This window comes from Lingula anatina, chromosome 1, assembly GCF_051362555.1.
Source record: "Lingula anatina isolate TDL-2025a chromosome 1, LinAna3.0, whole genome shotgun sequence".
NCBI classification, from domain to species: Eukaryota; Metazoa; Brachiopoda; class Lingulata; order Lingulida; family Lingulidae; genus Lingula; species Lingula anatina.
Window position 1 is genome coordinate 34,541,342 of NC_141767.1, and position 26,837 is coordinate 34,568,178.

Consider the following 26,837-nt stretch of genomic DNA (forward strand, 5'->3'; position numbering starts at 1 on the left):
CAAAGTTGTAATGTTGTCAATACTCTATTAACGCATGCATGCATGATCATCCTCTGTACAAAAAAAGAAAAGAAACGAAAAAAAAATAAGGCAAGTTTACATTTGCCCCCGAAGATATTGATGAATCAATCCTGAGTGTGTTTTCTTGTTGGAAAACACCATATGCTTCATAATTGATTACAATTAAGTATCTGTTTTTTCACTAGTTACCTGTACTTTTTGCATGCAGATTCTTTACCTGACCTTATACAAAACAGTCACATTTTTGCAGGGTCTAATATTGACACACTGCCTTAAATTTGCTTAATTAACAATTTGATACTAATTTTTTATGCACAAACCAACCCTAAGCAAACTTGTTATGATTTGTCATAGGCTTTCATGCCTGGTTTTTCCTCTATCCTTTCTATTGAACTGCATAGTATTTGCCACTGCATATATATCAAGTTTTTTGTAGATAAAAAATACACCCTTCTCCTCAAAAAGAAGCTTCACAAAGCAAATTACATCAAACAAACAAACATCTTTATCTTTATAAATTATACAAAGCATCCCCTTTATGCCCATTCATAGCAACCATATTTCAGAAATCTCAAATCTCTGAAGGTCGCTCCAAACTGATAAAACATGACATACTTTTGGGAAAGCTACTCCATATTCTGGGTATTTTTGCACATCCTGTGTGTTGCCAATGGGCAATCAGCACAAAGCACAAGGTTTGGGAAGAAGAATAAAATGCTATGGACCATGTTCTTGGTCCCAGGGGGCTAGTTATATGCAAGAATTGGTTTTTGCGTTGTGCCATTATACCTCAATTGCCCATGGCTGACTATGGGTGATAGCACAGTCAATGGCTTGTCTGTACTTTTTAGATAGTGTTTCAGATCACATTTCGAAAGGAAGGGGCCTTGATGTGAAAAAAAACAATACAATTAAAAAATATATAATGTAAAAGAAAAAAAGGAAAATTTCAGAAAGCTTTGACTTATTGCATTCACCTCTCTGAAATCTGGAACAAAATTACTTTTATCAGCACCCCAAGAACATAATGTCACCACATTTTGCAATAACATAATGCAAAAGTCTTGCAGTGTAAGGCAGGATGAGACATTAATTAATACACTATTAAGTTATTTAGCCTGTTCACATGAAGTCGTGTTTCAAGCCAAGATAGACCCACCTGAATCACTATGGCCTATCTCGATTTAAAGACTTATCTCTGTAATAGCTAACCAAAAAAGAACAAATCTAACAACACACAATTTGACTGAATTAAAATTATAACAGAAAGTACAATAGAGGGATATGATATGTTGTTATGGTGAACTACAACTAATAAGGCTGCCATCTGAGATGATTGCCACCAAGATAAATCAAACCAACTAGACTGGAAACACGACCTAGGCAATGCCCCATCACTTAATGTACAGACATGAGATGGCATACCAATGTAAAGCAATGTACTATTCTCTTGATGCAACGTCAGGTTTTGGAAGCCAATACCTAAGGCCTGAAATGCTATGTAGAATGATGGCCTTGCATAAGAATGCACAAGAATATCCTAAGAATGCAAATGGAAATACCAATCAGAAACATTTGGTCCAGGAACAGGAAAGCAATTCTGATAAGTATTCTAGTCAAGAGTGAACTTCTCTGCTGTGGAAAGGGGCATTGGCATCTTTGTCATAAATATGACCAATATTATATCACAAGGATGTTATAACTTTCTTGTTGTTTTTATTGATAAATTCCATTCCCTTAATTTACCAACAATGATTAGATTACCCCCCTCCCCCCCCAAAAAAAAAATAAAATAATAAAATAAATTCAAAGAATAATTACAGCAATTTAATTTGTTTCTGCATTTAAATAAGATTGTGCTCTCTCAATTTTCCGACTTAATAAATACAATCATTAAGTTCCATGAATGATGTATCCAGCACCAATAACATAATTTTTGCTACTCCAGTACGGCAGTTGAGTGACCAAGTGAACAAACACCAAGTAATTAGATGATCACACTTCAGTTGTTTTTTCCCCCCATACCAAGGTATTTAGATTTTGTTTTCATAGCTTTGCTCTGATCAATGACATGTGCATTCACCTAAAAACATTATCTAGTCAACCTTATTCAATTCAATGAAGAAGAAACTTCATCAGAAAGGAAGAGTGAATTCATGGATTAACTATCTCACCCTTGACTGTATACCTTAAGCCAATGAAAACACTTGTATAGGCTCTCTGTGCTTCAAAGCATTTTCAAAATTGGAGAAAAATTGTTGTGTCATGCCAGTGAGAGGACCCACATTTCACTGCTTTCATTAGAAGACTTAAGGGAAATTTGCATAAAGACAGGTGGCGCCACCTGAGATTAATTCAAATGACACAATGTATGTTTCCACCTGCAAGAATGAATAAGTCTGACACCTTACTTCTTTTATATAACAAAGCATGGATGCAATGCCCATTTTTGAATTGCACAATGGATTTTCCTAATTTTAATACCAAATCTTCCTCTGCAACTGGTATCTGTAGGACTGGGGTCCACATAATAATATACGCTTTAACATGCACAGCCCAACTGAACATGTAATGTGCAATAAACTTTTTTTTTGCAAAGTGGTGTATCATCATTCTGACAATGTCATATCATATATCTAATTACGATAGTGTAACATCCCACATGCCTCCCACACAATAACCACAAGGATAATTAGACCTTGAGGCGTGATCTACGAAACATTCTTAAGTGTGTGTAGAGGCAGGCACACGGAAATGATGGTAGAGATAATAAGAGGGAAACGGTGATCATCACACAGTTGTTTATGAATGGGGACTAGATTTAAAAATAATCTATTATTAAATTGTAACATAATGGTACATTCAATTTGTAGGGAGGAATTGTTGCTGTCACAATATGTTTACATAGCTGTTTTTAAAGGGAAAACACTGAGTGATCATCACACACTTATTTATGAATGAAGACTGAATGAAGTGCAGCTTTGGCACAACAAATAATATGTTGACTTGAATTAAATCACTGGTTTCTCAGTGTGTCTGGTTTCTGACTCTCGCCCAAAAGTCGGTTTAGGTCTAATCTCTTGTCTGAATGCACAGTTCTGGGAAGAAATGAAGATATATAAACTACAACTATTCCCACATTCTTAGCAGTACACCAGGGCCATATTTCTTACTATCCCAACAAGATTTTTTCCATAGCATTCAGCTGGCATATATTTTACCCATCTCATCAGCCTCGTACTTGGTACATTTCTGAAATAGCTAGATCTGCTCCTTGTTGCCTCAGGTACTGGTTCACACCTACTATGTAGCAGCAAATGAAGAAAGGAAATCACCTTCAGGTCCACCACCCAACTTGATGAGAAATCTTTCATTCAAAATACAGTGTGATTAACGTTGGAGAAATGGACTTTTCTCAAAGCAATATTTACGTTGCCTCAATAAACAAAATTTCAAAATTAAGAATAATGTTCTCTTATCACATGGCTGTCACCTAAATAAAACAAAAGGGAAAGGCAAAAGATTTTTTATAATACAAGGTTGCAATCCTATTTTTCTAGAGAAAGTCATTGATGAATGTCCTTCAAAACAATCCAAACCATCACTTCTCACCTTTTTCACAATTTTAGGAAGAAATCCTGAAGTCTGATTCAACCATATAATAAATGATGTTTAAATTTGTTAAGTGTAATAAAAAAATGAAACAATCAAAATTTGTTCTTTATCCCTTGGGCTTTTCTTCAACTGTTGTCAGTTCTTGACATATAATTGCTACCAAAATAGCTGATATTCAAGCACTCTTACACCAAAGTACATGACAATTTAGTGAACTCAGCAGTTTTCATTAACCCTGATTAGTTACATAAAACCAATATTTTTCTTCAATTTCTCAAAACTAGAGAAAAAACAAACTGTATATCCCTATGATGCTGTCTGTAAAAGTACAGTTATCGGATCCACCCGACTCAGGAAATCAGAGGCAATAAACACAAACGGCAGGTCCACATTTCCATAGAACGAGGTGGAGACATGGGTGGTCCTTCCTGTTTCTGCAGATTATTTTTACCACAGGTGTGATATTGAATATATATATAACCAGACCTGCGCTCACCCTGAATTCAAAGTGTCACTGCATTAATCTCTCCATATTCATAAGTTTCACGGTGTATCGCTGAATACGCTCTGCACAACCTAGGTTTCAGAGCATAAAAAAGTAAACAGTCCTGAATTAGAAAATGCACAAAGAGCAAAGGGGGAAAAAAAAGAAAGAAAAAGAATAGAAGCCAAACCAATTTTCTTGGGAATACACTGAACAGTTTCATAGTCTATCACCTTGTTTTAAAATAGACAATAAAGGCTATCAACAGCGAAAGAAAAAGAAAATTTATTGCACTTGGGTGCACCAAAAGTAAAAATAGAGAAAAAAAAGCACCTGCTTCACAAGAGATATTTTCTTTTTTTTTTCTTTTATATTTCATAAGCTACCATTGCCAGGAAATTAGCAACACCTCTTTCTACAAGTGACATCTCAAAGGAGCACAATAGGAAAGCAGCGACCATATCAGAATCAAGGAGTCAACAATTTGCACAGCCATTTCCATTGCCATCTCACACAGCAAGCTGGAAATTAAACATTGTGGTAAATTGATAATCTCCTCTGGAGTGAAAATTGAATTCTTCAGGAATGTAATAAAAATAAAGTTGGGGAGGAAGATTTCATTAAGACCTAAACTGGCATGACATTTTTATCTTTGCCAAATCAATTACTGGTCCAGCCTGTCTCTTTACCCTTGCTTTCCCTTACCCAACATAGCAACTTCATTTTCCAAATAAGAGAAATCAATTTGTTGCTTCTGCTTCACAGAAGCAGTAGATATTCAAATAGATCAAGACTAAACCTAATAAATAAGAGAATTAGTTTAAAACTAAAATTGCGTTCTTTTAATTGGTATTGGAGAAACCTGTCAGTTCTGAAATACTATGGGTGCTTTGGGCTGCGATTTCAATGAGATAATGCCAACTTAAATTTGTCTGCAGGTCTAATTCTGTTTTTTATTACAGGTTGTCTGGCGTAATTCTATGAACTTACACGCCTCAGATGTCTGAAAAGCAATCATTTGCCAGTGCCATCCCATAAGTGCTTTAAATTGATGCCTATTGCATTTTTGGTTGCTTTCGAAATCTTTCTGCCTTTGTAGTGGGAAACTGAGTTTACCAAGGGAAACAAACAGTCAGATTTGAAAAGTCGCAATTAAATGCAAGTTGACACACTTGTCTTTCAGAAATAAAAACACACTGATGATTTTTATGGATTGGTCAAATATCATTGATTCGCAAGGCCTCCAGAAGTCTGACTATTGCTTTAAATATGAAATTGATTCCATCTAGAGGACATTTTCTTACTCTTTCATGTTTCCCCAATCTATTTGCCAATCCATCTCTCTACAATCACAGTATATAATGATCAGCTGCATCCAGTTTCACTTCTCTGCCAAGAGATGGAAGTATCCCATCTATCAAGGTGTGAGTCTACTGCTAAAATGTATCATACATGACTGGAACTTCACAGCACAACCTATTAGTAAGAATACTTCTTAAGTTTATTAATATGATCAGTAACCTGCAACGAAAACCCAAGAGCCCCCCCCCCTTCAAAAAAAAAAAAAAAAAAAGATATGGCTCCAACAGCAATTTCATCAGAAATAAGAAATTCAAAGACTTTCTGACTATAAAGATTCAAAACCCACCCCATTTTTAACTGAAATCCCCATACATAACACTGAACCTACTTGTAGAAAATGGCCTACGTAATCCTCTCCATGAATCTTTACGAACTGTCGCACAGTTTCTATCCCTTGTAACTGATATTCCACAGGGTACTGTCTAAGTCCATTCGACTTGGGGGAATGGTGATTAGTCTTGCCCCCTCCATATTCAGGGTAATCCTGATAGTAACGTTCAATCTCGCCCATTTTGAGAGGCCTTCTATTGAATAGTTACAGACAATACTGTTTCACAAAAGTAGTCTCCTTATATGCTGTCTTCTATGAAATATAATATACTCCACAACTTTCCTCATATTTTCTAACAGTAATACAGAAGTTAAATTTCCAAATGTTGTTCCCTTCAGAAAGGTACTTCATATAATCCACTGTTTTTATAAAAATCCTGGACAAAAACTGAATCTAAATACCACTGACGTAATCCTTATTCAAAATTCCTTGAAACATGCCAGGTAAAATAATTCTAGACAACTTTGAACCCATGATCTGACAGCATTCAATATGGATAGCTCAAGTTTCTGCTTTCCATTTAAAATCACAAAGCAGCGTTATCTATATTTTATACCTGACATTTTACAGAGGAAAAATAAATCCAGTTCAACCTTTCCGCTGACTTGTGTATGTGCAAACTAGTTCCCAGAGACCTGGGAAACATGTTCTCCACATGTCTCACCAGGCTAGAACGTCTTGCTCATCAACTCAATCCTTTTTTTCTTCTCAAGCAGAGAACTTTCTCCCTATAAAACAACCCTCGGTTTGATCTCTGCTGCCAAGCTGATCTCCCGACTCCGACTTCCTAGCTGTGGCTCAGCCAGCCGGCGAGCATAAACAACAACCTCCTTCCACCAATGACAGGTCCCAATAAACAGTTCATCATATAAATGGTAGTAGTCGTCTCCCTATTCTGCCACTTACTTGTATCCACTAATCAATAGCCAGATCTTTATCCCCGCATTCTGATAGATATGATGCTAGCAACTGGAACAATATCAGCCCTGAACCATCAGTCAAAACAGCCAGACTTGTGCAGAAAAAGATCCAGAGAAAAATCTGATAAGGGGGGAAGAGACAGGAACGCCACTGTCATCTCTCTGTGCATCTCCCATCTCTCTCAATCTCTCCCTTGTTGATCAGTGACAGCGAAGGCTGAATCTCAGTTTTGCTTGTCAGTCTAATCTAGCCTCCTCGTTGGTTACCGGCTAATTATACTGTGGCAGTGGGCATGCACCGACTGCATGCATTACACACTACAGGTGCTCGAATCTCATCAATACAATGCCGGCTGTAGAGCGAGGTGTATGGAAGTATCAGCTCACAAAACAGTCAATATCTCCAGTCCAGAAAAGAAGCACTAACCCAGCCTGGTGTGAATGAATATGAAATAAGAGCAGGTGCCTTGTTTAAACATTAAACAATTCCTGTGGTACTAGAATAACACAGCCCTAGGAGTTGGGTTTGAGGAGGTTTTTCGCCATTAGACACAAGTTCCAGGCTATGGGAGTTTCTTCTCTTGGGATTAGTGCCCCACCCCCTCGATATAAGTAGGCACTTTATGCCATGATTTGCTGACATGTAATAACAATATTATGTACTAATTGGCATCACCGTGTGTCAATCCCAGGCTTTATAACAATTAAAGGTATCCTATCTGAGATTTTGCAGCAAAATATTTCATGAAAAAAAATTTCAAGAATCATTGCCCAATTTGTTCCTGCACTTGGATTCAATATTTTACATCAGTTTAAATTTAAGTTCTAAATGACTGGCCAGTCACTTAGACCGCCATGTCTTCTTTTCGTTTCAAATGGAAAAATAAACAGCAGATACTTTTATTTGAGGGACTTTATCATTTTAAGGTCCGAATTGAAAAGATTAGCAACTTAGATTAGGACATACAGACATGGAAATTCTAACTTTGGGACATTTTCAAATGTATAGTATACAATATACCTCTATTTTAAAATCCGTTTCTTCAATGTCAACTGCCATCTGGTCAGTCAGGCAATTCCCACTGTCCACTAGAACTATGGTCAAAAGTCATCAACACCAGTAATATCACAGTCTACTTCTTAAATGACCATTTGATCAGATCTGTTTCTTCTGTCACTATCTAATACATCTTATCAAGTCTTCTGCAGCCATCTACCTTGAGGCTTATGAATTTTAATCATATATATAAAATATATCACTTTTTTTTTCTGTCTGAGAGCAACCACATCCTCTTTCCTTTACCAGGTTTAGTGGTTTAAGCTGATAAGTATTGGGGCCAGTGTGGTACGGTCATGACTAGATCTTTTCAATAAGAATAAAATTATCTTTCAGATACATATTTTTGAAATCATAAAATACATTTATTTATTTATTTATTTTTTTTTTTTTTTTGTGTGTGTGTGTGTAGCATTTGTGGTGCTTTTACTGCACAGAACGTAAAATACAGGGAAGCTTGCTTTTCAGTTCTGTTGTTACCACTCTAATTCCACTTTCGAGAATTTCTGTCTTAAAATATACAGTACCTGTAACATTCCCAATATTCCACCATTGAAAAGATCCGAGTCATTACCGTAATTGCACGTCCACAAAAAAAACTTAACCACACTAGCTGCAGCGCATGTTCTCCCACTTTTCTTTTCTAAAGTTCTTTAAGGTCGTGTCACCTAAGTTTTCTTTGTTTGTTTAAAACAAGAAGCTATTTGTACCAAAATCAATGCTTGGCTAAAAATAGTCAATTTTTTCAATACTTCGCTTTCTTTTTTAAGTCAAAACAATTAACGGTAGCAAATGGTAAATACCCTTAACCTGGTTTTATTGGAGCATTGTTGCTTATTAACCACTCTTAAAACAACCAGAACAATTACACAAATAAAATACATATTTAGCAACCAGACTTTCTGATGGCTATCCACTTCCCATTAGGACTTCTGCCAAATGATACTGTACTTCTAATCAGTCATTTGATGCTTGTTAATTGCCATAATTCATAATTTTTGTACTCAGTAATTGCCATCAATAGACTATTTATCTGATAGTCAGTTTAGAGGTCACCGATTAAAAAAATTGACAGCAATATTAAGATAAACATGGCAATAATGGTGACCACCCACTGAATAGGCATGTCCTTAATATTGATATCTGAGTCATGCAAGAAGGCTTAAACATAAACTATTAGGCATAAAACAGTGCGATACATGTACTGAATCATATGCATCATGCATACATTTATGAGGCTAAATGCATATAATTGTTCTACCACACCAAACATTCTAGACATGCATGTGGGCCTGGATATTGAAAATCATTAAAATTACACCCTTAAACAAAACATACATATAGCTTCATCATCATGGGAAATATTCTTTACTTTTTCCTCTTCTTCCCCCTTGTTCTTTTATTTCTTCTTTTCTTTCTCTTTCTCTCTTGCAGTTAATGTATATATCTAATTTCACTTCCACAAAATTTCTGTTTCCCGCTGAGCAGCAATGTCTTGTAATGGTCTCTGACATTGCACTAGAGAAGACAACTAGCACTCTGCTGTAATTGTGCTTGCTTGCGTTAGAGAAGATCCAAAAGGTACCATGTTGAGATTGAGCACAATGGTCAACACAGAATACAGACATCTTATCAACATAATTCTTAGCTCATGTTCACCAATATATGGGATGAGAAAAGAAACAGATCGACACAACAGAAATAAATAATAATTTTAACTTCCGCAAAAAGTACATATCCATAACACCAGGGTAAACTTCACAAAAGCTTAACAAAGATGATGCCTATCAAGTCACATCCACACTCGAAAAAAGTATAACGAAATATCCGCCATACATAGGCATTTTCATTATTTATGTGTTCAATTATCCATCAAGTGTAACAAAACATAAAATATATCTCTCCCTAGTCCACAGCCGAGCTGGTTGCTAATCAATAGCCACCAAGAGAACCATTATGTAAGGTCTGTATCAGATATAGACTCCCTCCCTCTGGTCCATGTGATCAATATACAAGGGAAAGACCGAGTGGAATACAATTACAGAGTATTGACCACACATGTATTTGTACCAGAAATGACCTTGTGCAAATAATATCTTTCTACCAGACAAGTTTGTCCTTACTCTGACAAAACAATGGACACCACTCAAAGAATTAATAATAAAGCCTGGTCTCTAACGGGGTTGTCCAGCTGCGGTGACTGACCTGGCATTCTGGCCATACTTCTCAGTCCACTGACCAGTACTGACCAGTATTTTCCCCTGTTAATAGTGTGGTCAGACAGCTGGGATGTGATAGCCTGTGGTCACTAATCATACATATAGAGTGACCACATTTTCCCATTAAATAACCAATTCTTAATGTTCTTATAAACAAAGATGTATCAAAAGAGTATCTAACATAAGACCTCTTTATTTAATGTAAGCATGGTTCAACACTGCCAAGCAGGTAAAAAAAAAAAAGAGAGTTGCTTATTTTGCATAACAACCACATGGAAAACACATGCTCTTAGGTATGAACTGATTACACCTCTGCATTTAATGTCTTCATTATCAGAAGTGCCAAGCAGGCTGAATCAGCAAAAGTCAAAGACCCTGCATTAGGCCTGGTAGGAATTGATCAACATTACATGTTCATTTTATGCCTTTTTTTACTTTGTAACTGACAGGCTTATAGCCTAGGTTTCTTCCACAATAATCTGTACTCAATAATCTGTACCACTGAAGTATCTCAGGGAACATGGTCAATTTCTTTAAAATGCATATGATCTGTTCTCATTCTCCTCCCTCCCCCGAAAACGAAAAATCTGAGAATATGGTCAACTTCATTAAAATGCTTATTCACAGAAACATGTTAAAGAATGTTAAACCCACATTCTTACACATTGACTCACATAAAAATCACACTTATTTTCTTTTTTGAGTCCATGGTTCAAACTGCTTTATGTTGTGTTCTTTTAAGCACAATCTAACATTTAGTATAAACTGAGATAAATGACAAAAGCTAGGATACATTATCATTTAAAGGAATATTTCAATTGATATTTGCAGAGATATGTGTTTGGTTCTGTCTTTAAAATAACTTCAAATGATCAAAACGATGGGCGTTACCAGTAAAAGGCATTTCTCGAGTCTGCAGTTCCACTTGGACTAAAACAAAGATAATTCCTTCACATGCCTAGTTCTTAAAACCAGAAAGAGGGATTAGCCAAGGGCTCAAAATAATATGCAACAATCAAATTAGTAGGGGATAAAATGAATATGCATGCAATGTAATACCTTGTAAACAAATTCTGACAGTGGAACCCATGGTGTTCTTCATAAAATGAGCCATGTATGTTTACACAAGCAAAATAAAATGCCTCTAAATCGGTTCATTATTAAGAAAATCATTCTCAGTGAGCAAATGCAGATGTATGTTGAATAATATTATAGGGGATAGGAATTCAACTTTAAATGTTGGTTGGAGCATACCAATGGTAATCAGCACCTGCTCAATCACAATTACTGCAGATAAAACGGAACAATTTAGAGTCGTCTAGAATCTAAGGAGTGTGAACGCATTTTGAAACCAGTATGGAGATTCCTAATATTCCCTTTTCTCTCTGTGCTTAGTCTTAGTTAAAGTATAGATTTTCAGCTATGCAACAGCACCAAGAATAATACAAGCCTAGATACCTATTGATCAGTGCCAAGATTTGAAATTTAATGATGGCCAAAGGAATTAAGAAACATCCATATTTTAATGAATTTATAGAATGGACCAATGTGGTAATTAACTCTGGGCTGGGAAGAGGAATCAATACCAGGGCGAAGAGAGAGAACAGGAAAGGCTGTTTGGAGAATATCAAATATGCAGTGCAATAAGACAGGAATTCATTTCCTCGCCGTTTTTCATTGTAACAATGCCATATTTCAGTATTAGCAAGAACACTGAAAAATCAGCCCATTCTTTCCTCATATCCCCCAAGAATAATGGTGGTGTTTAGAAATTATTTCCTAACACACCATATTAGAGTGAGAATGGCTTTCCGATGCAGTAATCAAAGTCTATGGGTGCACTATTACAAATCGAAAAAAAAAAATTTTTTTTGTTCTTATGCAGTAACAAGAACTAAAGTATAAGCCACATGCTTAAATATATTCAGGGTTGTGGTTGGTTAACTCTGAATTCAACCAATGAGATTGGCATTTTTGCCAAGAATTGCTCATAACAATTACCATTTATTCAATTAAGATCAATCCCCATTGGTCTTCCTACAATCACTGCAATGAACAAAACTTCCTGCTTGCATTTCATGATCGGGTAGTAAAAATAACTAGCTTTCAGTACTTCACTTATCTCTGTATTTCAGTTTCCAGGACATTTCTATTCTCTTTATTTTCCAAAAAAACTACCACAGCTAAATAAAAATAAAAAAACAACATCAAAGAATCCCTTTGTTTTATCAGTCTTTAGAAAAGGAAGTGAGCATCTGGCAAAGGTGACAAAAGACCACTTATTTCATTCACCTTTGCCTTTATATATAGCATGTATTACAGTCATTTATATCACAGCCTAGTTGTGATGCATCAACTTAGGTTGACACTTATATATAGGACAATTCAAGAGGAAGAATTTATATGTACACAGTCATAAATAAATAAAATCTTTCTTTTCTTTTCTTTTTTTTTTTTTTTTGTTGCACACACATACACATTCATATTCATGTATCATTTTATTTATAACAACATCATCATTTACAATGATCCTAAAGGACCCATAGTAAAGAATATCTTCAAAGTAAAAACATTTATTTCTAACTTGATTATATTCAACCTGTATACCTTCCATTAAGTGACAAATACTTCAAGTGCATTACAAGTTTACAATATTAAATAAAGTTGAATTCAAATAATACAACAGCCCCTCTTGTTATTTTTTTAAACCTTAGAAGCTATCTTAGAAGCAAAATTATCTAAAACTGCATATTCAAACCATAAAATGCTGATCAATTACATAATTGTCTACGTATAGCTTCTATATATATTAAAAAACAACAAACTTGCTTTTACTACTAATTCCAATATGGGGGTAACATCCCTGATGGCCTCACTGCTGACAGTGACAATGTCATTTATATCAGTTTAAAATGGATGACCTTGCCTTTGGTGGATACTGCTGAGAGGAAACCATTGATTTCCACACATTTCTGTATCTAGGGCCTTCATATCATAACACGGGGGCCCCCAGTGACCAGAGAGGACTGTGTAAAGGCAGTGCTTGGTATGGGAATGCAGAAAAAGTACACAAGTCCTATAAAACAGAGGATGGCTCATCCTCAGATTAATTATTGACTCAAAGTTCTCCAGCCTTGCAAGCCTCAGAAGGCTTTTGCAAAAAAAAAAAAAAAAAAAAAAAAAAAAAAAAAAAAAAAAAAAAAAATGTCACTTTTAAGTCACTGCATGACAATATTTAGTAAGATGGGTATCATTTTCTTCTTGAACCCATTACGCACACACAAACATATAACAGAAGCAAGTTTTTTTTTTCTTACATGCTAACCTGGCTCCCTGAAAGCTCTGCAAGCAGAAACACTGCAAAATTTGCCAAGTACTTCCAATCTAGGTTTTGAATACTGACCACCTCACCCACCCCAAAAACTTTATTTGCTTTTTATTTTACCTACATATTGAGCGACCCAAAATTTCCAGTTTGTTTGTCTGTAAACTTGGCCATAAACTATGTACCCAGAGGCATTCAGCTGGTTATTTGTTCTGTATACTACGATATCGATTTGTGTATTGTCTCTATACCACAAATAACTCTACAATTGCATGTTCTTGTAATTACGCAGATTATTACTTACAGAACACTAGGAACAATGTCTCCATTCTAAGAATTACACATTTCATCACTTATTGGAAGACTGAAGAAAAATGTTTCAATGTGAAGAATAATTTATAACAAAATAATTTGTGAATAACAAATACATATGCACTCCTTCCTTTACGTACAAATGTTAATTGGCTGGATTCTTTTCTAAAACACAGACTATCTACTGGCTAGTGTTTAACACCCTGTACACTATACCCGATAACTCACACTACTTTCTGTCACACATGCTCCTCATTTATATGCCACCTCACTCACGAGCTGATGGATGCACATGCACAGGGCTGTGCCTCGAACATGCTTATTCCCACATATGCGATAACATGCTATCTCGTTTATTAGCTGGTGAATGCACATGCTAAGGTCTGCACCTCAGATACATTTCCACATGTATATGCAATAACATGCAGCCTAGCTAATGAGCTGATGAATGCACATGCATAGGCCTGCACCTCGAACACACATATTCCCACATATGCAATAACATGCAATCTCCCTCATGAGTTGATAAAATGCACATGCATAGAGCTGCTCATCTCACTAGCCTCTGATACTACCTACTGCATGTGTTTCCTGTCTCATGTACTTGCATACGCACAAAGCCTACTAATGTCCACCCCACACACACCACCTCACACCCCACCTAACAGTTAAAGATGCACACATATCCCCTCATACATGTCTCTGCAAGATCTTCTTGAACAATCAAGATGGGTTGATCAGTTTATGGCTACATTCAGAGAAGACAAACCCACCACGGCGCCAGAAAAGAGAAATTGTAGTTAACAAAGTAAAATCCCAAGGATCATAACTGTCAAGTAATTGCCTGCATTTCAATAGGATGCCTATGCACACACAGTGACATTCAACCCACTGATTAATTAATTTGGTCAACGAATGTTTTGCTGTTACCATGTGTTAACCAAAATTGGACTACAGTTTAATAAATATCCTGAGACCCTGACTGAAGTAATTTATAGCCTGAACACAGGGCAGCCAGTGCAGAATCTCATGCTTAGGTATATTTATTCACTGAGTAAGCCATCCACTGGACAAACAATGACCAATCAGCGACCCATATATTAGTGTGTTTTATAGCTCAAGTAGAAACTGATATCCTTCTCTACATATGGTGTCTGTATGGGATGAAGGACGTGCAATTTGAACAATGTTCTGTTTTTAAGTGTAAACCTTCATAAAAAATCATAATCAAAAACAATATCAGATCAATCATAAACAAAAATTTTACAAAAATGCTAATATCAAGAAGCTATCTATAGTTGACCAAAAAAAAAGTGTGAAAACCATACTATCTCATTCCTCATCACAGAATCTTTAAAAAAATTCCAACAGAGGAATTCTTAACCTTTTCATCCCAGCAACCAACACACCCCAGCTGCAAGGCTGAAGTCAGATGAACAGCATAGCTTACAAATCAGTCCCATACCTACCCTGAGGAGGTCTGTGTTGAGCCAGTGTGCAGCCAACTTCACGGGGACTACTAGTTATTAGTAAACCAGGCTGCATATATACTACCACACAAACTTGAGGTGGTGAAATATGATCATCCAAGGCACTTGTTTATTGAATTTAATATTATTATTATTAGAATGTTTGACAGTGTAATCAGCATAATCCAGGACTACGTATACAGGATAATTATATCATAACATTTCCTTCTTATCTCTGAAATTGACAAAAAGACATATCAAAATCAATTAAATTGAGCAAAAGAAAAAAAGGGAAAAAAGAACAACTAGAGAGAAATAATGTGAAAGTAAAAAAAAAATGAAGCACAAAAGGGGAGTGAGAGAGGGGGGATTGCGATAAGATAAACATTGAAAATATGGAGTTCTAACAAAATACTTCTGTGACCAAAAAAAAAAAAAGGCAAACATCTGAATCAAAAATCTCTGAAGACTAGCCAAGTCTTCATCACAATCACATAACAGACATGCTCCTGGTGTAAAAAAAAAAAATCTGGAGGATTATTTTTCCCTGGATATCGCACCTGTAGAAGTAATGACAAAGAAAATCCAGACAGACCGATAAATCCAAATCCAAATCAATACTGGTAAGATGCACTCAAGGACACCTAGGCTCCTTCACAAAAATATATTCAATTTGCAACTGAGAACATAAATCTATAGGTAAAATATTCAAAGGTGTTGTATTTTTTAAAAGAATAAAGCAAAAACTGAGCCTTTAGGCCTACCCAACTAGCACACACGGCACTGAAAGATCCAGCATTCACCAGTATATCAGATCATGGCAACAGTTTCCAAGGTGTGTATCAGCACACATTTTACAGTATCATACCTCACTATTTTGTACGACCACAGTCAGCTCTACCTGTCATCCAGTTATTGCACCTCATTTTTTGTCAAGTAGGGATTGTAAGAACACATAAGTCGTATTTACATAACATCGTTAGCCATGTTCAAACCTGAACATTATATTTAATTTATTAAAAATCATGGTATTGTACGATTTATTATATAAAATAGGGAAAATAGCAGTAGTGCATGAATTTTGATGAGTTACACTACTTTCAAACCCCACGGAGAATCATCGCTATCACATGACGTACCCGACAAGAGGGTGCCACGTCTGATGTTTTGAAGTGTGTCCTCATATACACCTTTAAAACTGGTAGCACCATCCAATGTACGGTGAATTCTGGATCATTCAGTGCTGTGTCTGGTAGTTGGGTAGGCCTAGCAATTGTTTGGTATAATATGAAAAATTAAAAGTGCATTCAGTCTTCAGACCCAACAAAATGTAGTTCATTTTTGGACGAAATCAATAGTCCGTGTCTCCAAATCAACATATAAGTGTCTCACATTTGCTCACAAATGCCCATGATATCATTTACTGCACAGGGAAGTAGAGCAACATCTTCAAAAGTTCACTTGGTGCCTGATCGAAGTCCAATAAACATAAGAATAGCCACGGTGACACAATCATCCCTCCATTATTAAACGCTTTCTCTAGGTGCTAAATTAAGGAAAGTATGATTAGCTATGCTGGTGACCCTTACTTCCATAACATCTCTTCACAACTTTCATCTATATCTCATGAAAAGTGACTATGACAGACCTCGATGAGGTACGCCGACATAGAGAACCAAGTAGATAGAACCAGTCTGATAGAACCATTTCCCAACAGGACACAAATATTAAATTGAACAGCTCTGTATTCTTTTTACAACCATATGCTTTGATGTACATAGCATACACTGTTTATTGCAGATTCATTTAGTAGCAAACCATGATAAAACCATGGCACACACTTGATTGTGTCAGGATGACGCAGCTTTCATCTACCATAATGTTTCATGGTAATATAGTTGGATGAATTAATATTATTTTCTGTCATTTCCTTCATGTTTGTATGTGTTGTGACTTTCCAAATTTTCAAATGAGTGCACCTTGAGTGTGGAAGTTAAGTCAATAAACAGTTTTGTCTTCACGTGCAATGGAAGTTATCCCAGCTGAAAACGATGCTGTCGAGAGACAGCGTGAATTCATATGAGAGTCGAAGACTAGCAAACGTGTGAGAATCCACATAGACTAGAGTAAGGTGGAGCTAACCTTTGAGCAACAGGAGTGAAACTGTATGCACCAAGAATATTGTCTTTGACAAAAATATAAAAGTAATGCGCAAAACATGGCAAATACAAACTGTTGCGCAAACTTGTTTCACTTATCCATTGCCACATCACAACTTCTAGCCTGTCATTATTACTGTCCCTGCTTTCGTCCAAATCACGAAAAATCTCATTTAATTTTATGCCAAGTCGCTAGACTTTGGACCATCTTGGATGGTTACCATTAACAATGACAGATACACATTCAGCAGCCATGTGACGTCCTTAGCAGGCTAAAGTTAGATAGACATCTATCATACAGATACACCTGTCACTGCAGATGGGTTTTAAAATGGTGACAATGAAGGTTTCCTGTAATTCATTAGGACAGCGTGTCAATCGAATTTGATATCCTGAGAGTGAAGAATGAATACAATCAAGAGTTGTATGTACTGTAACAATTGCCCTTTGAGCAACTGGATCACACAATGTCATGCCTACAGCAGAGAAAAAATGCAATTTTTTTTTCTGTTAAGAAAACAATCAGTTAGGGTTTGCTCAATATCAGGCATGAGCCTGAAAAATGGCGAAAAAGTCGGTGCTTTTCAAAGACCAAATATTCCAATCAAGATCAGTCATTATGTCATTGCGTATCATGTTGTTGACTGAGGGAGGTTTCAAACCCCTGTGAAAGGACTCTGTGTACATTGTCAATAAAGGGGTTTGCAATTCACGCAACCTTTCTATCCTCGGCAAATATTGCACATTCCGCTGATGCAGTTATGCAAATATTTTCAAAACTGTTTTACAATACTCTAATTCTAAAAATACCAGACCATTGTAATCCACACTGACAGACAGACCTACCTTTTTATGGCGTCTGATCAAAGTGCTTCACTAGAAACCAAACTGATGTCCAATTTACAGTAGCCCGCCGCTCCCACGGGGTTTATAAATACAATATAATATAAAACAAAAATACATCTGAGTGGGAAATCATTCATTTTTTTCTTTCTGATATTATCATTATTGTTGCTGCTATGCTTTACTTAAAATATTTGAAAAAATTTTTAGTGATATTGAGAGAAAAAAAAAAAAAACGCTGGCATGTTAAGCTAGAGGTAAAAGAAAAATTTGATATTTATGAAAAAATGCTAGTAGTGTTACCCTTAACTTATATATTTTCCTTTTATAGAGCAAACTTTATGTTACCTATCACTGCATGCCAAATGGCCTTAAGTATTTTGTTTGTTTCGTCCAAAATAGCTGAAAGCTAAATTTAGACATGGTCTGTATGAAGATATAATCACCATACCTGGGACGGAAAAACACGATTCAATTTTCATAAAATGTATGAACTTAATTCGCTTAGACTGAGAGCAAAACTAAAGATTTCCCTTTGAAATTGAACATGAGAAGAAATGTGAGGATCTGTTTGCATTCATGGTTCAAAATAAATATTATTGCTGTCTCTTTTCAGCCTATCCCCTTCTGCGGAAAGCAAAGCACATGTCAGGTTTTACAACTAATAAACAACAAATTGAAATGGTGTTTAAACATGCTTGTTCTTCTGTGTGTTGGGTGTGTTGCTTCTCATAACAAAGCATTACAGTTAGGTAAATCAATTGGCCAGCATGGAAGCACATCTGCTAGACTAATACAGACTAAGAGACAGGATACAGCAAACAAAGGTACATTTACACAATTGTAATTTGGATTGACACTCATGCATACATGGTGTGCTAAAGTTTTAAAACTGAATGCAACAGATATAGTTTTTAAAATTATTTGCATGTCAATTGTCTTGGGGCAAACTGAAATGCAGTCGTAGCCCATACTTGTAATGATGTCCAAACACAAACAAATGTACATGCGCTCCTGGATCATCCTAGACTTGCATCTATTTTCCAGAGTAATCACACCTTTCGCAAAGATACACAGCACACTCCCAGTTCAAAATGTTTAGACAGAAGCATGAAAATGCCAAGCGTCAAATTAGCTACTTTCAATTCCATCTTTGAGGAGCTATTTGGCAGGCATCCCAAGTTGTATGACCCTAGCCTTCCTGAAATATCAGCTTTTACTACCTCTGAAGTACCAGTTCCTTCCTTTTTCAACCATGTGCTCTGCCACGCTTAGAGTATTTGAAGGATAGAAGCAATTAATTTATAAAAGCAAGGGTATAAAATATATGGCAGGAGGAAGAACATTCAAATAAGGTCACAGAGTTGTTGCACTAGATTTGTTAGCTGAGACTTGGGGGGGGGGGGGAGATCAAAGTAAGACAAACATTTAAATACTAAAAATTGGAAAAAAATAAATAAATAACTGGACAATATTCAAATACATGGACTATAACCTCCAGCAATCCAGTTGCACCTATGCTGCCCATTTGCTTTTCACCACAAAAATGTGCCTGTCATACCTAACAGGATGGCACCAGTAACATTTGTCCAATCTGACTCACATGCCCCACTCCACAGAATCAGAATAAAAGTCCTCTCACTCCAATGCACAGGGGTACCTTTTTTTTCCCCCTCCTGAAACCCTAGCCCCATTTTTTACACATGAACTTAATGCAATTGTCATCAGGACAGACTTGAGTAGGTCCCCTCTGTTTAGTCTTCCTTACATGCTGTGATCATTGTTAATCCAATCATGAAGTCAGCTTACACATCCACTTGCCAATAACCCTCTCCCGTTTCCCACAGCCTAACACCTATTTACACAAAACCACTACCTCCAGTCCTATAGCGTTCCTCAAGTTGTTCAACTTGTGTTGGGAGAACAAGCAAAGAAGTTGGAGTGTATTACTTCATGCAGAGAATTTACAAATGACAAGATACTCATCTGATTGGAGAGCCCCCCCCCCCCCCCCCCCCCCCCCCCCCCCCCCCCCGAGGTCAATTCAACTGGTTGATATCAGGAGTGCACCAAGCTTGTTTTTGGGATCCTCCAGGATTTTATTTGTTTAAACCCAGCTTTTTGGTAAGACTAGGTGGGAGTAATAACCAGCTTCTAGCCTTTTGATGTGTATTTGGAAATTGGAGACAAGTGGCAGTACAGGTCAAAGACACATTGATGTAAAATACAAGAGATAGAAGCACATTATATGGAAGGGGGGGTGATGTAAATCAGACCCATAACTGCCATTACGACATATCACAGTAGGTTCACTTCTTCAAAAAGAGAGAGCAATCCAATTACATAAAAGACAATCTCTTCATCCTGACCTTCAGAGCTAGTCAGTAAGTATCCTTTGTTACATAAATTATCAATCCTCCTGATAGAACATCCACTTTAGAACATTGGAAAGAATGAAGGAGCCACCCAACTGTCAATAATGACTAATTCTGGGACTATTTTAGACATGTAATTTAATTGTATTTCTTTTTTTCGTGTTCTTGTGCCAGAAACGCCAGTGCCCTCACAGCAGCTCCACCCAGGTCACCATGACACTTCCACGATTCATAATGGAACAGACCTTATTCCATCATGTTATGATTTGGACATATATCAAAACTAACTATGCCAATATGGATTCAAATTTACCCAACCATGGGACTGGTCTTGCATTCTATACTTCAGCCGCAGACAAACTGAGCTTAATTGCACTTCATGTATAATATTTCTCTTTGAGGAGAGATCCATTGCACTCTTTTAATGCGGTTATCAAGGTATCAGTTCAGTTCCCAGAGAATGAAAATCCCAAATGAGCGAACCTGATGCTGAGTTTGTCCAAGAATGCAGTAAATGGGTTTAAACAATAAATCATGGAGTCCTACAAAGTTTCAACTTTCTTCTGCTTTCTAAATGGTTTTCATACCCACATGATGTCTTCACGTAGGCATTCCTGTACTAGAGATACCAACAGCAACCACTTCTGAAACATGGCTTTTGTGATTCCAACATGTTTCGAACCAAAACAATGTACATCAAAGGGCCCCCAGCGTAAGTCTGAATGTATGCAGATGGAATATGAGCTGATGATGCATTACAGTAGTTTATTTCTCATCTTATTTCATGATATGAACCAAAAACTTTTTTAAATGTACAAAATGCAAAATTTTATACCTAATAATAATAATAATAATAATAATAATAATAATAATAATAATAATAATGATATAGGCTCTCCATATCAGAGTGCATCAAATTCAAGTTCATTCAAGGGATTCATTGGTAAACCAGAAAAAGCACTTTACTCAGGCTATGTACCTGCATTCCAATCACTTGACACAGGTATATTTGGTACACCTAGGTTCCTGCTTGGAAAAACTCCAATACCGTTAATTAATAATATGTACCAGGAATGACAGACAGAAAAACAGGCCTTTGAACCTTAATTTATAAGTGGGTTTAGCTATATTAAATTTAGCCGCTCTAAACAACCTTGGGTATGTTCACACGGGTAAGGTAAAATGCAGTCCGATACATTTTATGTGATGTCATATCAATAAGTTAGTAGTCAGCCCAGCAAAAGTTCACCTGACTGTACTGGACACAGATGTTTAAGGGCAGATAACTATTTGGCTGCAAACTGTGTCATTTCTAATATGTCATTAGCGCACTTCAGAGTCCGAACCCAATTTTTTTCTGCGTGGCATGAACGCATTTCAACTATGCTCCAACCTACCTGTGAGACGTAATGGTAATTTGTTCAGATGTTTTATCTGACCATCTACTCACCCTGAAATGTGAACCCTGCCAGTCAAAAACTGCACAGAATTACTGGAATATTCTCTGAAAAAAGGCATTAACATGGACCAGACAGTCTGAATCGTTTAAACCAGAATATTGGTTGAAAACATGATACGGTTCTATGTTTAAACTTTGAAAAATTCATTATAAGACACTCAGCTTTCCTCGGGGCTTATTCATAAGCGGCCAAATACAAAGATGCTGTATACATGAGAATAAATTCTTACAAAGTATTCATACCAAAATGTGTAATCTGAACACAAGGCTGAAAAGATGTAATTCAGCTTTATCCAGAAACGAACTAGTTATGTCTAAAAGTTACTATTCCTGAAAGAATACACACTGAACAATTTCTCAGGTTCTGAAAAACAATGCCATCAGAGTGATTTAATGCCTTGCATATTCTTGATATGTCCCTCAAACAAAGAAAAAGAGTCCAAACAAATGGTGATTGTAATAAATTTCAAATACAAGCCAACGCATGTCAGCAAGAACCACAAACACCCTGGCAGTGGCAAAAGGTTCTGGGGCATCAAAAACCCTCCATTGTACTCCAACTGACTTCCAGCAGCAAAGTGTTTGGTTGCTTTCATTTCAGGAAAAAAACACTGCATAATGTATTAAGATCACAACCAATGTCAAACAGCAAACACTTGGATGGACCACAATGCATTACAAATGGACCCGAAACACCTGTATTTGTTGCTTAACCTTATTCTATAGAGACTGAGCAGTGTTTTCATTTGGGAGCACTAAGTGACTGGCGTTGCTGAATATCAAAGTGTTATATGATTGTATTGCAATTCACCAAACGTCATCTGGTATTCTGGATATTATTTATGTGTGAAAGGAGAGATCCCCTGGGGTTTTCTTAATTGAATGAAGGAGAGGTAGCTACTACCTGAAGCAATATAGGATATCAACCAAATACAGGCTCCTACATATGATGGCCAAGTACATGGCCAAGAGAGAAATGTATTAGCCTAGACATGTTAATGTAACTGTCAGGCCCTTAATGAATGGTCATTTTACTGAATGACCATTTTGGCAAAGACCCTAAATACCAGTGACTCAGCATAAGATGCCACAGTTCCTCAAATCCATCTTTTGGGTAAAGAAAAAGACCACTCATAAAAGCCTAAAGGTCTCAAAATAATGATGTCTTGGCAATGCAATTTATTTTTTATACTAATAAATATCATCAAAAGCAGACCTCTTACAATCTTAAGGTTGGACACTAGTTTCTTTTCAGATGGTGTAGTAAATTTGAAGCAGTTATGTATAATATAAAACACTTGTGGATATTGGCAGACACACCTCTTTAACTTTTAACCAAGAACTTCTTGATTAGTATTGGATCACAGATTAATAAACAAAAACCCAGTCCGATTAAAAAAAAGATCTTACAAAACACTTAAAATAGGCATCAAAAAGTTTTATTGACTCGGAACAAAATTCTTTACACCAAAGATGGCATCCAAAAATTTATATTGACCTGCAAATTGATTTTTCTCTCATACAGGGTCTGTCAGTTAATACTAGGCCATAGTTTACTGTACAATGAACCATCTTGGGTCAGGGGCAAGGGGACGAGGGTTTTACACCTATCAATAGACTCCCAGAGATATAATAATGTTAGAATAAAGCAAAACAAACTTGTTAAAAACAATAAACAGTTGTTTAACAAAATTTCTCATTAATTGTATTTCTCTGGTCCTTTGTTTTGTTATAATTTTTCTCAAAGTGAATATAACAGAATAGAAAAGAAGCCTGATCAATACTGCTTGTCTTTTGAGAGTTTCCTAAAACAGGAAATGCTGAGCACAGCCCACACTCAATTAAATCTCCACAAAGCCTGGTGATTCTTTTTTTCTTTTCTGTTCTATGATGAATGACTCAATGACAATAGTTGCAGTCTTATCTCTTTTGTATTTTATTTTGTACTGTGTATAAACGACTATAAAAAATCCATTCTAAAACTAATTTTGGAAAAGGTTCCACTGTGGCAACCCAATCAGCAAATTACATTAATAAAATATTATTAATACAATTCCTTCATTCAAATTATTCATTCAACAGAGCTCTACTGAGCATAATGGCACTTTTACATCATTATTATACATCGTGTAAACGCATTTTAATCAGGAAAGAGAATGATCCCTCCCCTCAGTTTAACTTTCTCCACATAACTCCAAAGATTCAAGATACCAATTTCTGAAAATTCAACCCACATCAAGCAACTTATACTGGTAAAATAGAGGATATAATCCAAGGAGAAGAGGCAATCCCTTCTCTGATCTATACTTCATCTGAAGATGCATTTCTAGGCAAATGATGATTTCTAAACTTAAGTTTACATCACCTCAGCAGACCATGATGTTTTTATGGTTTCTAACCACAAAAGGCCAATACACTGGCTAAACACCTCATTCATCATGGTGGCGTTAGGGAAAGTTTTGATGAGTAGTGTTTTCTTATGATTAGAAAATCTAATCATACTGTCTGCCAAATTAGTCCGTTTTAAGTTAAGCCATAAAAAAACTTGACTGGAAATGCAACCTTAAAGCAATATGTCACCTTCAAGTTAGCACTTCAAGAAAGTGTGACTGATATATATGTGTGTGTGTGGTAGACAGCCTCTGCTTCAGGCTGGAGAGAATCAAGGTGCTAGGCAAGATGTGACTGGAATAGTCAAACACAGCCAGCTTGGGATCTCGGCAACAGAGGACAGGCTCTTGTAATGATGACTTGATAAGACCACGGGTGTTCAACATTGCCACTTCTGGTGATACTAGATTGTGATTATGTGGAAAAAATGTGTTAATTAGCCAACATCTGGCTACCGCTGTCACCAGATGGAGGATTTTGATGAAACAGAAAAAGAAAAGTAAAAGACAAATGGGAGTATTTATTACAGCAAGGCATCCCATCACTGTAATCGGATGGAGTGGGATGAGAGAAAGATAATTCTATTGGGCAATATGCTTATGATAATAAAGTACATATACATATAATACAGTCTATCTTTAATGGTCCTAACACACTTTTACAAAAGCTATGACCTAACAAATAAATACAGTACCATACTGGGCTGCTCTTCATCTATTGCACTTAGTGCCCACAGTTAGTTTTAGCATCTTATCATAATCTCTTAATCCCTTGAGAATTCATTATGCACTGCAACACTCATGCAATTATTACAATACTATCCATATACTGCACACTTCAGTCAATCCTACACAAGTTACTCATCTTCCTCGGTTTGAACTAGGCCGAGATAGAACAAAACAATATGAAACAGAAAATAAAAATAAAAAAAAAACGTGCCAAACTTGTCTGAAATTTTCAGGCTTTTAATGACTGACATTGTTGGCTTTGAAATTCTATATGTGAGAAGGAAAATACAGATGCCTAGTGTGTGGTCTGCACACAATTTTAAGATAATAAACAATTATTTGAAAACAATTATGTAATATAATTTTTGGTTTTTCTAATACTTACTTTTTTCTTTCATAAGAGATGTAAATGAAAACTGAGGCATTATTCAGGCTTCATAAAAATTACCTATCTTTTGGGTGGGGTGGGGTGGGAAGGGGTGGGGATGTATTTTGGCAATAAAAAAAATGGATGAAACCTCCACTGACGCCACATTTGGGATGCCTCGACCATTGAAATTAGGCAATTCCACTTCAAAGACCACCATTTTGCTAGAGGTTGACTCATGAGAGTCAGGTCAGACAAGTTTCAGCTATCACCTCTCTTCCAGTAAACCAGATTGGGTAATGTCATTACACAAGGGGACGTTGCATTCAGTAGTGCAAAAAAGCCTTTCCAAAACCAAAGATCCACTTTCAATGCATAACCTTAGTTCACCCAGTCTCAAAAGTGGTGTAGGATCTAAAGGTGTATCTACCAGCATACAAATCAGCTGAAATGCTAGGCAAGTTGCTGTGGTTTCCAAAAACCTGAATCTCTGATCAGAATTAAGTGTCCAACATTCAGATAGATCTCTCAGTAACTCTGTCAAAAATTACAAAACTGCACAGGCAATTATTTCCAGATAGGCAAGGAAGAGCCAGAACTCCTTCTGCAAACTGCATTTATCTACACATGTCAAAACACTTATTTCTGGTGATGCTCCCATCTCTGGTCCAACCTACACAATGTCTGCAATTCCAATCATGGTTTAGAAGACAAAAATCTGGTTTCAGTAATGTGTGTATGAAAAGAGGGCTTTGAGAATTTAGTTAAATTTAGTTAAATTACCTATATTTAGTTAAATTACCTAAATTTAGTTAAATTACCTATATTTTTGTTTGAAAAACTGACTTGTCAAAAGGCAAGTGAAGTAATTTTGACCTACAGCAATACTATCAGAAATTTTAAGTAAAGCAACCAAATTCAAGATCATGTATATGTGTATTCCATTCTTGACTCTGTTATATAATAAAATACAAACTAAAACACGTACATCTAACTTTTCTGTCACCAACCTGCATCTTACACAGACCTACAAATCATCTAAAACCACCCAAAGAAAAGAAGGAGAAATCTGGGGTTAGTTCTACCCAAAGCCTTACATATATATCCCTCTCCATTATCCAATCTATTTCACAGGTTGAGCCAGGGCAGGGTTGCCATAGCTGCTGTCCCACCAGTGGTACCCCAGGGACCCCAAGTGGCTAGTGTAATCATATTTGCACATAGAATAAAAGCATGGGATGCTGCCACATCCTCCATAAATTGAATTCCAAACCAATGTTGTGAGATGGGTTTGCCTGCCCACAGTATTAGATGAGAACCTAATAGCAAAAGATTCAAGTGACATGTGTGGGGATGATACAGGCAAAGTTTGAACATTACCATCAGCAAGACATCGGCTC

At 36.4% G+C, this 26,837-nt stretch overlaps 1 protein-coding gene across 15 annotated transcripts in view; it reads right to left on the minus strand.

Annotated features, from left to right (window-relative positions):
- The window catches only part of LOC106180122 (liprin-alpha-1), a 72,548-nt gene that overhangs the window by 41,835 nt on the left and 3,876 nt on the right, over window positions 1-26,837 (minus strand). Inside the window, exon 1 of one of the 15 annotated variants that reach the window (XM_087001616.1) lies at window positions 5,811-7,089. The exons of the other annotated variants lie outside the window; for them this stretch is intronic. Coding sequence (XP_086857742.1) covers window positions 5,811-5,993 — 183 coding nt within the window. The 5' untranslated portion in view covers window positions 5,994-7,089. Of the gene's footprint in view, window positions 1-5,810; window positions 7,090-26,837 lie in introns of those variants that run through there. 15 annotated transcript variants of the gene reach the window in all.